This window comes from Saitoella complicata (genome assembly GCF_001661265.1).
Source record: "Saitoella complicata NRRL Y-17804 unplaced genomic scaffold SAICOscaffold_22, whole genome shotgun sequence".
Taxonomy (NCBI): domain Eukaryota; kingdom Fungi; phylum Ascomycota; class Saitoellomycetes; order Saitoellales; family Saitoellaceae; genus Saitoella; species Saitoella complicata.
The window spans coordinates 135,157-148,628 of record NW_017567013.1 but is presented as its reverse complement, the minus strand read 5'-3'; the positions used below and the strand labels follow the sequence as shown (position 1 = coordinate 148,628).

Genomic DNA, 13,472 nt, shown 5'->3' with positions numbered 1-13,472 from the left:
TCGGGGGTTGTTCTTGATGTCTAATTGATCAATGGGAATGGTAGAGGCCTTTCTTATGCTTACTGAACGGTGGGACGGCTTATCGGACGCAGGGTGTGCGGTGTAGTGCAGGGCTATCGATATGAGGAGACACGGATCTATAGGCGAGGGATGGGGAAGAGCCCCGAGAAAAGGTGCTTCAAGGGGATGTTGGCGGTGATGCCGGGTGAGCTGGCCCTCATCAGCTGGGAGTTCGCCATCACCAATTCCGTTTCTCTTAGTGCCGTGGACATAGGACGACGACCAATCCATATCGCGACGCACCCCTCGCCGCCAAAGATCAGACCATTAACTTGCTCTCTAACCAAAAGGGTAGGAAGCACTGGCTAGTATCCACCTCTTATAACCAGAAGATGATATCTGTGACATCTTGTCAATTGACTTCATTCCCACGCTATGGGTAGCTATCGCGATTCGAACTCACCTGCGACATGTCAAAGGCAAATCCGCAAGCCAGAACGTACTTCTAGGGTTCTTGTGTGCTCCTTTATCCTAGTAATGCCCGTTCTTCTCTGTCGTTCGGTGCACGTCGTCTCGGAGTACCCCTTAATATATTCTGGGTTGCAACCCTGGCACCTAATCGGCATGCATGCGTGTACGTATAGCAGCTGCTGTTACCAAAAATCGCAATCCCTCAGAATCCGTTGCAACCGATCAGTATCCTCTACCATCCTTTGACGACCCCAATGAAAAATCTTCCGCAGAGAGTGACGCAGACGTACGAGTTTGGAGGAGCACCCCAAGGCGGACCACCAGGCGGGCCCCCACCCCCACCCCAGCCGGCGGGAGCACAAGTTGTACCCGGACAGGAGAAGGGTAACGATCCTAATGAGGGAGCAATGGAAGATTTGAAGAGGTCAGTCAAGCGGTACAAGAACCATGTCAGGGAACAGAAGAAGGTGATCGAGGAGGTGGATAGGCTGTTACGGTGTGGTATGTTCATGCCACGCATGATAACGGCGCATATACTCACATCTGGTCAGCTATATGCTTCGAAATATTCCATCGCCCTGTCACGCTTCCTGATTGCCAGCATACATTCTGTGGTAGCTGTCTTTTTCAGTCCCTACAGCAGCGTGAAGCGTGTCCCCATTGTCGGACGGAGGTATACCCCGATCGCCAAGGTAAACGCGCATTCCCTATCGACAGCCTTCTCGAGGTTCTTTTGAGCGAGCATCCGGATAAGAAGAGGACAGCGGAGGAGTTGAGGGTCGCGGATGAGATATGGGATGGGGAAGAGCCGGTAAGTCCGCTCTCACAGCTCAAGTCAGGGCGGGATCACGGGCTAAATGATTCCCTATCCAGTTCGATCCTATCTATGAGCCTGAGGAGGAAACACCCGAACCACGTCCAGCTATAGGAAGACCTCAGCCGCCGGCAGCGCCAGTGCCGGTAGCCAATAACAACATCGACGAATTATGGGCCTGTCCATGTTGTCCGGGTCCTAGCTACAGAGGATTGGAACTTACTTGTCCTGTACAAAACGGGAATCACGATATCTACCGGCAGATCGTGGAAAACCGTGACCGCACTCGCACTGGGGTCGTGATAAATGGGCATTTTGTTTGCGAAGGATGTTTTTGCGTCATTCCGGTCTGGCCCAATTTCGAACGAGAAACAAGATTCCCGGTGAAGTGTGCTGCTTGTAACAAGCTCTCTTGTCAGTGGTTCCATGAAAGGTGTCCTGGACTTGAAGATGGCCGGGAATCGTTACAAACACCGGGGCAATGGGCCTATGAGAAGTCTTTACGCCTACCGGACCAACATACTTGGGCAGATTCATTTGTCGCGCAGAAGGAGTTATACGCCCCAGATCTGAGTGCGTTTGAAGCAGAATTGCTGTTCTACTACTTCGACACCTCTCGATTTCGACCGATGACGATCTCAGACGTTTGGGAAGCCGTTGAGCTAGGCCATGCAAATCATCCCTTGGGGGCCAGACCTTTCACCTTCGTAAACCGCCAAATTGCACTAAGGTCGGCACGAAATTCTGTGCGTCGAAATGATTCTATTTGCGAGTCATGCTTTGATGAGTTGTTGCCGGACTGTATCTTTGTTTGGTGGCAGGTGCAGATGACATACCCTGGGGCACTGCCAGGTGAGAGCCTCTCTCCTGGATGATCTCCCAGACTTCCTTGTGCTAATTTCTGAATATAGCCGATCTTCAAAACCGCCCAAACTGCATTCAAGGGTCTCGCTGTTTATGGGCGAAGAATTGGGGATTGAAGAGGGAGGCTCGTGAACCGCCTAATCCTTTCGAGCATGCACATTGCAGACAGTGAGTCGTTAATGGTGCTACACGTTCTGAGGCAGGGCTGACTTAACAATAGGTATAATCACGTCTATCGTTGAATGGGACGGAACGGGGAGTCGTCACGTCTTTATCACCAGTACGCGCGCTTTCTGAATGGATTGGGGAGATAGTTCCCACGGTGTGAGTTGCTTGAACGAAAGTAATGACCCGAACGCAAGAAATATATCTATTCGAATGCCTTTCCAATATTGAACTGGTTTCCTTCAGCTGGCGGGCAGCCGGGATTCACCCGCCGGCTGCGGTCACCAGAACACAGCGATGTATAATGAACCTTGGAACCATCTTCCACAGCAACAACAGCAAAAAAGAAAACACATAAAACAGGATTCTTTATTAACCGATGCCCGCCTTACCCGCGGCCGGGTGAATCAGGTCGGCTGCGTCGGAACATTTGAACGTAGCGCATGCAGGACGAGCACCTGCCGTTGCGGGGAAGCCCCGCCTTATGACAAACGTACCCCCCCTCGTCGCCATGAACTCCCCTCGACGACCATTTATATTCCTGACCAGGTCCAGATCAAGGATCCTTGTAGTCCTATAACATGGCGACTCGCTCAATCGCTCTCCGTCGTCTCCTCAACACGCGTCCTCTCGCCTCTGCCACACTCCGCACCGTCTCCCGCCGATCCCAACAATCCCGTTCGATCTCCTCAACGATGCCTAGCCAGGGAGCAGTTCCTCAGCCTTCGGCTGGTACGGCTGGTATCTCCTACCCTATGGATCACTTCAGTCTGGATCAGCCGACCTCCACCAAGAACTTCCTCAACAACCAGATGGTGGAGTCGAAGACCGACAAGTGGATTGATGTGAATGACCCAGCAACTCAACAAGTCGTCACCAGAGTCCCTGAGACTACGAGCGAAGAATTGAAGGCCGCAGTGGACTCTGCACAGAAGGCATTCCCGGAATGGAGGAACACGAGTATCATCAAGCGCCAACAGATCATGTTCAACCTCGTCCACTTGATCCGCAAGAACATGGACCGCCTCGCAGCCTCAATCACCCTCGAACAGGGCAAGACCTTCGCCGATGCAAAGGGTGACGTCCTTCGCGGTCTTCAAGTCGTCGAGTCTTGCGTCAACATCCAATCTCTCATGGGCGAGTCAGTCGAGGTCTCGACCGACATGGATACCTACACTATGCGCGAGCCGCTCGGTGTTGTTGCCGCCATCGCACCTTTCAACTTTCCCGCCATGATTCCCCTATGGTGTCTTCCCGTCGCCGTCGTAACCGGAAACTGTCTCGTTCTGAAACCCTCTGAGCGCGATCCCGGCGCAGCCATGATCATTGCCGAGTTGGCCAAGGAAGCCGGTCTCCCTGCCGGTGTCTTCAACATCGTCCACGGAACCCACAAGACCGTCGACTTCATCCTCGACGAACCCCGCATCAAGGCTATCTCCTTCGTTGGATCCGATAAGGCCGGAGAATACATTTACCGCCGCGGAACCGCGAACGGGAAACGCGTTCAAGCGAACTTGGGCGCCAAGAACCACGGTGTCCTCATGCCCGACGCAAACAAGAACCACGCACTCAACGCCCTCGCCGGAGCCGCGTTCGGAGCTGCCGGACAGCGTTGTATGGCACTCTCCACCCTCGTCTGTGTCGGTGAAGCGAAGAACTGGCTCCCCGACCTCGTCGAACGCGCAAAAGCCCTCAAAGTCACCGGTGGCTTCGAGCAAGGTGCAGACCTCGGCCCCGTCATCTCCCCCCACGCAAAAACCCGTATCGAAGGCCTCATCCAATCCGGGGTTGATGAGGGCGCAGAGCTCATGCTGGACGGACGCGGCTACAAACCCGATAAATACCCCAAGGGAAACTGGATCGCACCTACGATCTTGGGCGGCGTTCGTACTGACATGCAATGCTACCAACAGGAAGTCTTTGGTCCGGTGTTGGTGTGTCTGAACGTCGACACTCTTGACGACGCAATCGAGCTCATCAACAACAACAAATACGGAAACGGTACCGCGATCTTCACTCAATCCGGTGCTACCGCCCGTCGTTTCCAGAAGGATATCGAGGCCGGCCAAGTCGGAATCAATGTCCCCATTCCCGTGCCTTTGCCGTTGTTCTCCTTCACCGGAAACAAGGGGTCGATTTTGGGAGATCTGAACTTCTACGGGAAGGGTGGGGTTCAGTTTTATACGCAGTTGAAGACAGTCACGGCGTTGTGGAAGCATGAGGATGCCGTTGCTACGAGGGCGAATGTGGAGATGCCTACGCATAACTAAACCTACTCTAGTCTCTACTGTATGCTTTGAGATGAAGTTTGAGGGATGAGCAGATAGCCTGTCATTTGCGATAGCGATACCACGTACAAATCGATAGCATATATCCTTACGTCAATCCTCCGGTCTCGACCCATGGCCACACGAGCATATTCTATATAACGTCCCTTATTTCAAGGTTATCCAAGACAACCCCTTCCTCGCAACCTTCGTCGCCGTATTCAACGCCTGCTGATCAGAATCATCCCACTTCACTTCCAACTCATCCCACTTCTTCGTCTTAAACTCCGCCTTGTGCTTTCCATACTTCGCATTCAAGCGACTCATCTCCCTAGGATTTCCGGTACCCGTATACACAACGAACGCACTACACGGCGGCAAACTCTCATAGATTTCCTTGATCCGCTCGCCGAGGCGGCTAAGGACGGGGGACATGAGGTTGGGGGAGAGTGGTTCGGAATTTGCGTCCTCGCGGTTCGAGGATCCCCAGCCCGCTGCGAACTCGAGTTCACGCAGGCGGCCGAAGACGAAGCCGTGATTCGTTTCCACGGCTTCCTTGATCCCCTTCACAACGTCTTCGTCACTTTGGCACCCGATACAAGTCTTCGCACCCGCACCAATCAACGCCCTCGGGTTTCCATAATCCACAACAGCGGACATAACCCCACCTTCACTCGTCTGCCTCTGCAGCCTCGTAAAAATCGGCTCAACATCCCTTGCAAACGTCCCGAACTCCACCCCCTTCTGCATCTTCATCAACAACAACTGTACCGCCGTCCTCGCATCCTCAGCGGAGTCGTGACCTCCTACGCCGGTGTTACGCTGGATTTGTGCACCGAGATGGCGTTCGGCGAGCCATTTGAGGGAAGGCTTGTAGGGTGGTCCGCGCGAGTGTTGGTAGATTACTGAGGTGTCGATGACGATGGGGTGTCGGATTTTCAATGCTACCAAGTCGGATTCGAGGGAGTGACCGACGAGGATGGTTCTATCCGAAGACACCAGTTCGAGGAAGTCGCGTTGTACGTCGGCGAGTTTGGTGGTTGTGCCGGAGAGTCGCTCTTCCGTAATTCCAGACCATTGTGTGAGGTAGTCGATGATCTCGTTATCAGGCATGACCAACTTATCATATACCACCTCACTCTTTGCGTTCACGAGCGTGACACGGGTGAGTTCGTTCCCCTCACTCGTCTTACACATCTCACAATCGAGTCCGTAGATGGTATACTCACCCTCCTTCTTCCCAACCGTCTTCCACTCCGAATCTGACTTTTTGGTCTCGACCCAATCCGTCTCCAACTCCTTCGCCTGGCCTTCGGGGACGAGGGAGGAGTGGATGGGGTATCCCTGTTCCTCCATCTCGCCCAACTTCAGCAGGAACATCTCAGGCGGGAACTCCTCTTTCGAGGATGACTGCGCCTGTACCCGTCTCTGCTCCCGCGCACGACGTTCCTTCTCGGCGTTAGACAACGGGGCTTGAAGCAAAGCCAGGAGAGGCGAATAGAGTCGCTGGTTATCTCCCGGAGCTTTGGTAGGCCACATCCACTCAAACATATCCCCCAACACACCTAACTCCTCCGGTCCGCCCGCCTCAGCCATCTTAACCGGCTTCATCCCCTCCCCCATCCCCTTCATACCCGCAAACATCTCGCTCGTCAACCCCGGCACGAGCAAAACCACCGCACGACGGATGTATTGCTTATTCTTGACCATCATCCATGTGGGGTTGATTCCGTCTCCCAGACACCAGATCACGAGGTCCCGGAGGGAGGAGACGCCGATAGGGGACTTGACGTTGTCGGGGAAGACGGTGAAGGTTGGGTAGGAGTCTACGTTCTTGGGGGCCTTTTTGTCCTTCTTTGGTTTCTTCTTTTTGGGTTCTTCGGTAGGGGCGGAGCTGGATTCATCGACAGGAATGGGTGCCTCAGCGGGAACCGTATCGACAAGCGTTTCGGGTGCCTTCACGGGTGGATCGGTGGGGATGATGACCTTTGGCGCTTCCTCAACCTTCTCCTTCTTCTCCTTCTTGGCCTTCTTCTGCTTAGGCTCCTTCACGACGTCTTCAGAGGCCAGATCCGCGACATCCTCGTCCCTATCCTTCCTCTTCTTGTCCCTCTTCTCTTTCTTATCCCTCTTCTCAGATTTACCCATGTACAACGTTTACTTTCCCGAGGTCTACCGGTCTACAGGTCGCCAGTGAGCTCTCGTACAGAGAATCTTGACATGCGCCACGAGCCCGCAGTAGCCGCTTTAGGAATTGCCTATTGGGGGAACAATACGAAGGGGAGGATTGTTCGCGTAACGAAGAACAGACAACGGTTCTGTATGTGTTTCAGCATGATTTAGAATTGGCAGCTTCGGTATGAAAGACGTGTCGCTGCCTTTGTACGGGTGACGTATAAGAACGGGTTAGGTCCTCCTGTTGACTGTTCGCTGTCTTCCCGTTCCCGCCCTCGATCACAATCATGGAGTTTTTCAACAAAATTACTGCCTGGCTCGCGGGCACTTCCACCCATACGGATGGTGTATTGCCGACTGCAGCGGAACCTTCCCTCAAGACACAAACATCGGAGGAAACGCTGAGAGCGCCAATGTCGCCGACTGCCGTGGATTCGAGTAAGATGCTCGACATCACCCCCCAACTATATATGGAGGCGAAGAAGGTAGATGAGGGTTTGGCTAAGATTGGGTTCTGAGCATGAAGCTTAAGGAGCTCAAGGGTTTGCTTTGCGAATTTGCAATCAGTAAGTTAGCTGCAAACTGGCATAAAGCGACCGGCTAACAGCTCGAGCTGAGCAGGCGTGAGAACCACTCCGGCCGACCAGCGTTGTGAAATGTGTGATATAGGAGATTCAATCTTTTGTGTGACCGAAACGCATTCACTGCACCTCGAAACTCTTATCTGTGACCGTTGTACTTCCAGTACCCTCGGCCACCCGTAAGGCTTAAGTTATGCCGAAGCGCGGGAAGTTCCAACCGAGCGTTTTCGCAGCGTCCTTCCCCGCGCCGTCCTAACCACCAGTACACCCATGAACACCCAATTGGCAAGCGAGTTCCGCTTCTTACTTCCCCGGAGAGTCCAATACATTGCTCAACCATTCCGCACTCAGCTTCACCTCGTTTCAGCCGCTTCCAGTTATCACTCTCGCCCATTACGTCATACCCACCCATCCCGTCATCTCCTCAACCTTAACCACCAATACCGACACCTCACAACCACACCAGTCCTCACCCCAATCAGGATCACAACCCGTAAGATGTCAATAAAACCCTCCATCCTCGCCCTTGACGAGAACACCCACCTGGTCTGCTCAACCTGCGGTTCCCAACATACAGAAACAGATGCCACTCAACTCGGCGACTGCAAGATCTGTTCTGATCCACGACAATACCTACCTCCCGACGGCCAGAAATGGACTTCTCTCCAGCAATTGCACGAAGAGGAATACGAGAACGAGTTTACACCCCTTCTCCCTCCCGGATCGGATGAAATCCTCTTAGAGGATGCCTCCATGATCTCAATTACGACCACCCCCCACTTTGCCATTAGCCAACGGGCAATCCTCCTCCGCACGCCCCATGGCAATGTCCTCTGGGATTGTCTATCCCACCTTGACGTCTCGACCATAACCCAAATCACCGCTCTGGGGGGCATTAGGGCGATATGCATCTCGCACCCACATTTCTATGGCTCATGTGTGGAGTGGGCGAAAGCCTTTGAATGTCCAGTCGTGGTGGCGGCCGAGGACGCAGAGTGGTTGCAGAGACCAGATAAAGCGATTCAACCCCTACCTGAAGGACAGGCCGAACAAGAAATTCTCCCCGGGGTCCGATTCATCAAAGTCGGCGGGCACTTTCCCGGTTCCGCAATCCTCCACCTCGCACCCGACCTCTTCCATGAGGGTTCGCCATCGAGTATTCTCGTCGCAGACTCAATCGGCATAGTCCCAAACTTAACTCACCCTTTCACCTTCCTCTGGTCCTATCCCAATATGATCCCCCTTCACCCTGATCAGGTTCACAAGATCTGGATGGCGGTTGCGGGGTTGGAGTTCGAGAATGTGCATGGCGGGTGGGTTGGGAAGGACGTGTGGGGAGGCGGAGTAAAGCCGAAGGTTTTGGATAGTGCGAAGCAGGTTGTTAGGGTTGGATGGGGACTTGATCATCCGATCTTTGCGGAGGAAGTTGAGGAGGGTGGAGGGGAGGGCAAGGGGAAGGAGGTTGCGAGTGCCTGAAAACCGTGTACCGTAGCCACAGTGAACAGTGAATGTCAATTTCATAGCTGTAGCTGATACCAGGTTATCTACCTATCCCACCTGCAGCTGTATGCCAAATATTCTGCCAAAACAAAGAAACACAATGCAACCCCTAACTGGCCAATATCAAACGCCTCCCCTCTCACTTTTGACAAAATACTCTTATACCCTTTCTAACCTCCCCATCTCCTCCCAAATCGCATCCCCCACCGCACCCTCCACATCCCCAACCCCCGGCCTCGCCGGCCTCATCCACCCCTCTTCCTCCGGACTCTCAATCACCCAATGTCTGCCATCATTTCCCGCATCCGGCCTCGACCGACTCATCTCATACGCATCCACGAAGCCCACCTTCATCCCCTTCTCACGCATCTCCGGAACAAGGGTCGAGGAGATGGAGTGTTGACTATGAAGACGTTGACGGGTCATGCCCTTGTCGCTGAAACACTGGATTTGGGGAGCGACGTCTGTTGTTGTTCGCCAGACTACCTTTGCAGCGGGCCAGCGTTCGTGAATCGTGGTGAGGAATGTGCGGACGGCTGAGGTATATGCTGTGTCGTCCAGCGGCGCTAGCCAGAGTCCGAGGTTGGTGATGATGTGGGTTGGGTTGATACCTTCTTTCGTGAGGTACTCCAATGCTCCCCGCGGCTTGTCGTCGGCGAAGACGAAGGATAACTTAACTTCCCGCCCCTCGGGGTTCTTGTAGGAGGTGTGTTTCGGGTTGATGTGGTAGAGGTCCCGATCGTTGATGAACGTACACGGGCCATCCGCTTTCCCACTCTCACTGAACGCCGGCCAGACTCGGGTACAAAACGCCCCACGCATAACCGAGTCCCCGATGAAGACAATATGCTCTGCGCTTGGTAGGAGTCGGGGTACGTCCTTGATGTTGACGTGCGGACGCTTGCACGAGTACGGTTGGTACGTGTACTCCATCCCCTTATCCAAACTCTCATACCACCCAACTCCCTGCCACCTTTTAGCGATCGCCTCCGTAGCAACCCACCTCCCCTCCCCAACCTCACTCCTCTCCAACTCCGAACACGAGTCAAGCCCTTCCTCCAACGGCGCTCCCCGCACAGAGATATACACTCCAGAATTCATCGCCTGCGCCCGATTCATCCCATACTTCAACTCCGTCCGGAACCACTTCGGACACTCCTCATAATCCGGCCACGCGAAAACCTGGTACTCACCCGCATCCTCTACCCTCACTTCGATCTCGACGGTCTTCTCATCCACGCGGACCATGGATTCGAGGGGTGGAGTGAGGATTGAGGGTCCGCGTAGGAGGAGGTAGTATCGTTTTGGGCAGAGGTCGGAGTAGAGGCAGCGGAGGGTTAGGGTGTGGTTTTGGCCTACTTCGAGGAAGGAGGGGAGGTTGTCGATTACCCACGGCCCTGATTTTCCACTGTCAGCATCTCAAGGTGCAGAGAAGATGGGGATTGGACATACCTCTGTTAACCCCCTCCGTCAAATGAATAACATTCTGATCCTCTCCAACAAACCTCGTCTTAACCCCCGGATCCACCAACCCACTCCCCCTCTTCCCTGTTCTTCTCCCCCGGCCCTGTCCCTTCCCTGTCCCACCAGGTGATCCTGAAGGCATCCACCCTCTCGGCCGAGCTTTGGATAGGAAGTCGGTGTCAGAGGGAAATGCGTGAAGGAAATGGAGGACCCCGAGACAGAGGATGGTTATGAGGATGAGGTAGCGGCGGCGGATGCGGAAGCAGGAGTGTTTGAAGGATGTCATCGTGTCGATGTGCTCTCCTGGTGTATGCTGGAAAGGCTGTTGATTAGGTTTATGATGGTAATGAGACCAATAAAGTGCGGTGTATGCTGTGTTTGCTGGGACGATAGTCGCGTGAATGCGGAGCCGAACCCAAAGAACGCGTACGGAAAGCCGACGTAAACAAACGCTATCTTTGCTCTCTGCGGGTTTAGATGCGAAATGAGTGCGTAAACCTGGTTGCTGGTCGCTGCCCGTCACCTTCCCTACGATACGCTGTGTTTGTTTAAATGGTCAAGGAGTGACAGCTTAGCCCTCCTTAAGCTTTGTTGTTCGGGCGTGCATCAACGCACAGCACCCCTCGGCCGGCGGCGGCGAAACACCTCGCTTCACGACGCTTCGTGGTCGAATCGCGACTGGGGATCGAAGCGGGGGTGAAACCGAGACTTCGACTCCGATTTTCGACGTTCATTGAAGTCTGGAGTGATTTCCACACTTTTATTCAATTTTGGAGAAGGGGAAGGGGATGATCATATGAGTGCTATATTTAGAATACTGGCAGGATGGGCCAGAGGGAGATGGCGAAAATTTCGAAGGAAAACGTGATGCTCGAAGACCGGTGACTCGTTTGACACATATTGCAGGCGCTCATCTCAACTGCAGAGTCATCCCTTGGCTTCAAGTTGATTGCTTCTCATTCGTTTCGAGGCACATGCTTCGAAACGTTAACGCTTCCACACTGGAATGTAGGCGCAGCCACCCCTTCGCTCCGACGATGTTGAGTTTCGAGGGGTTATGCTACGCGGTCGGTTCCGTGACCCCCGCCTTCGAGTTGAGCGATTACGCCGCCGGGTATAGCCGAAGGTAGGGAGGGTGCGGTATGAGGTGCGTACATGAAACGGAATGCGGTTATCCATAGTGGTGTAACATACACTCGAGGAGCTCCCTGAGTACTTAAGCTTCATGCCTGGTTCAGCTGATCTATGGAGGCTGACTCATGGTTTCGTGCTGACAAATCACGAGTGTGCAAAAACGGGTTTCTTCCTCTTATTCCTCGGCTCTTGTTACTTGCCGTTCACTCCGAAGCCACTGGGTTCTTGGCTCTTGTTCGACAGACTACGAGTTGATCAGGGACCAGTTTGGTATAGCATTGGCACTCACGCCTTCCCCAAGCACTGCTGCCATGACCGACAGACGCGCAAAGCTGTGTCCTCCTGCATGACGTGTATTCCCGCCAAGCGAGGACTAGCCAGTGGACCGGTAATGCGGCTGAGTCGAAGTGTAGCAGCCGGCGGAGAGGTCGGAGCCTTTTCTGCGGGAGGATGCCAAGATTGCGAGACACTGCAAAGTAATAAGAGGAACGATCGTAGCCGTATAAGAAGGACGTCCGCGGCAATTTGATCCAGTTCATACATCTGATCCATACCCATCCACATTCAACGTCTACTCTCAAGAGCAGATCAAATCACAATCATGTCATCAACGACCGACGAACCCCAACCCCAAACCCGCCCCACAACCCGCACCCGCTCCTCAACCCAAGGCTCCTCCTCCCAAAAACGCTTCGCCTCAGCAATCGCAACCCTAACAACCCCCATGAACGAAGAAGAACCCTTCGAGAACTTCCAAACAACATCACCGCCCACCTCCCCATCCCTCCGTGGTCCCAAAGACCCGAATATCCGGGATCCGGATAGGAGTAATCCGTATCGAGAACGGAATGAAAGACCGATGGATACGATTCGGAGGTTTGAAGCGTTGGCGAGGGGGGAGGAGTATGTGCCGGGATATGGAGGTGGGCAGCAGGGGTGGGAGAGGCCGAAGAATGTGAGGAGTCCGTATGATGTTGAGGAGATTTTTGCGAATTCTGGACGACAGAGAACGACTTCTTCGGGATCGATTCCGCAGGCTCAGCAGTATAACAACTACGAGTACTCCGGCGCGGGGCCAAGCGAGCAATCTTACGCTCCCCGCGCCCAGTACATCCCGAACTCCCCTCCGCAGTCTCCGCCTCAGACCGCAGGGAGTCCAGCGGATCCGGTGCAACCCAGGAATACGTCGTACGCAATTCAGCAACCGAAGAAGGTCGAGGAGGCGAAGAAGAAGGGGTTCATGAAGAGGTTGAGTTTCAAGAAATAGACGGGGGGTTTCAGAGGCAGGAGAATGAGGGAACGATTATGATGATGGAGACGAGATGACGAGATGAAGGAAATGACGTCTTTCTGGGTTTTGGATTGTGTAAGGTACGAGTGCTATGATAGATGATACGAAATTGCGATGAATGAATGACGTTTATGGTTGATGTTTCCGCTTCACGATTGTAACTTGCCTTATGGATTGAATGATCCGAGACAGGAATGCATCTTACCAGTTGTCACGTTGTACATCTCTTCCTATACGGTGCATACCAGAGACGGTGAGTCAAGATCCACAATGCACGGACCGGGCGAACTGCCCAACCTGTTATCGCCCCTGAATCCCAGCCGGAAGTCCCTCCTTGTCTTTCGAACTGCAGCTGGTGGTTCTATAGTCACTACAGTCCAGATCCACCCATCTTGGACACGACCTTCCCCATCACCGAATTCATCAACCACTACATCCTTGTCCACCGCCGCTTCAACCTCCCTCCCATCGCTTCCGAACGGACTTACCAAGCACTGCACATTCCGACCAGCACATTCCCCTAGGCCTCTCGCTCGCCGTGCCGGCGCCTGGAGCGAGCGTGGGATTTGTTCATGTTGTGGGATGAGGAGCGCTGGCTTAAAACGGGCGCCGAAGAGATTTAAGTGCGAAGTGAGGGAGAGGGAGATGGTACAGATTTGGAATGGGTGGGTTGCGGTTATGTATTTTGGGGATGGGGAGGAGTGAGGAACTACGGGTGTTTTTGAGGGGGATGGACAGTGCTTCGG

At 53.8% G+C, this 13,472-nt stretch overlaps 6 protein-coding genes across 6 annotated transcripts; 4 read left to right on the top strand and 2 right to left on the bottom strand.

Annotated features, from left to right (window-relative positions):
* Positions 1-725: 725 nt before the first annotated feature.
* Positions 726-2,265, top strand: SAICODRAFT_9344 (uncharacterized protein; the record flags this gene model as incomplete). Its single annotated transcript, XM_019171874.1, has 3 exons — positions 726-972; positions 1,023-1,282; positions 2,197-2,265. The coding sequence occupies 3 exons, from the start codon at positions 726-728 to the stop codon at positions 2,263-2,265; spliced, it is 576 nt and encodes a 191-aa protein (XP_019022132.1).
* A 744-nt stretch (positions 2,266-3,009) lies between these two features.
* Positions 3,010-4,584, top strand: SAICODRAFT_36694 (putative methylmalonate-semialdehyde dehydrogenase; the record flags this gene model as incomplete). Its single annotated transcript, XM_019168518.1, has 1 exon — positions 3,010-4,584. One exon carries the CDS (start codon positions 3,010-3,012, stop codon positions 4,582-4,584), a length of 1,575 nt encoding a protein of 524 aa, XP_019022131.1.
* A 126-nt stretch (positions 4,585-4,710) lies between these two features.
* Positions 4,711-5,788, bottom strand: SAICODRAFT_31539 (ribonuclease H-like protein). The gene has a single exon (XM_019167944.1). The coding sequence runs from the start codon at positions 5,776-5,778 to the stop codon at positions 4,750-4,752; it is 1,029 nt and encodes a 342-aa protein (XP_019022130.1). The 5' UTR covers positions 5,779-5,788; the 3' UTR covers positions 4,711-4,749.
* Positions 5,789-7,859: 2,071 nt separating this feature from the next.
* Positions 7,860-8,654, top strand: SAICODRAFT_41743 (uncharacterized protein; the record flags this gene model as incomplete). Its single annotated transcript, XM_019168675.1, has 1 exon — positions 7,860-8,654. A coding segment is annotated over one exon (795 nt), but the record flags the coding sequence as incomplete, so codon positions are not given.
* Positions 8,655-8,692: 38 nt separating this feature from the next.
* On the bottom strand, positions 8,693-10,871 carry SAICODRAFT_21050 (uncharacterized protein). Its single transcript, XM_019166367.1, has 2 exons — positions 10,290-10,871; positions 8,693-10,234 (listed from the first exon to the last, which is right to left on the bottom strand). Exons 1-2 carry the CDS (start codon positions 10,585-10,587, stop codon positions 8,997-8,999), a joined length of 1,536 nt encoding a protein of 511 aa, XP_019022128.1. The 5' UTR covers positions 10,588-10,871; the 3' UTR covers positions 8,693-8,996.
* A 1,116-nt stretch (positions 10,872-11,987) lies between these two features.
* Positions 11,988-12,800, top strand: SAICODRAFT_21049 (uncharacterized protein). The gene has a single exon (XM_019166366.1). It carries the CDS (start codon positions 12,037-12,039, stop codon positions 12,700-12,702), a length of 666 nt encoding a protein of 221 aa, XP_019022127.1. The 5' UTR covers positions 11,988-12,036; the 3' UTR covers positions 12,703-12,800.
* The last annotated feature ends 672 nt before the right edge of the window (positions 12,801-13,472 follow it).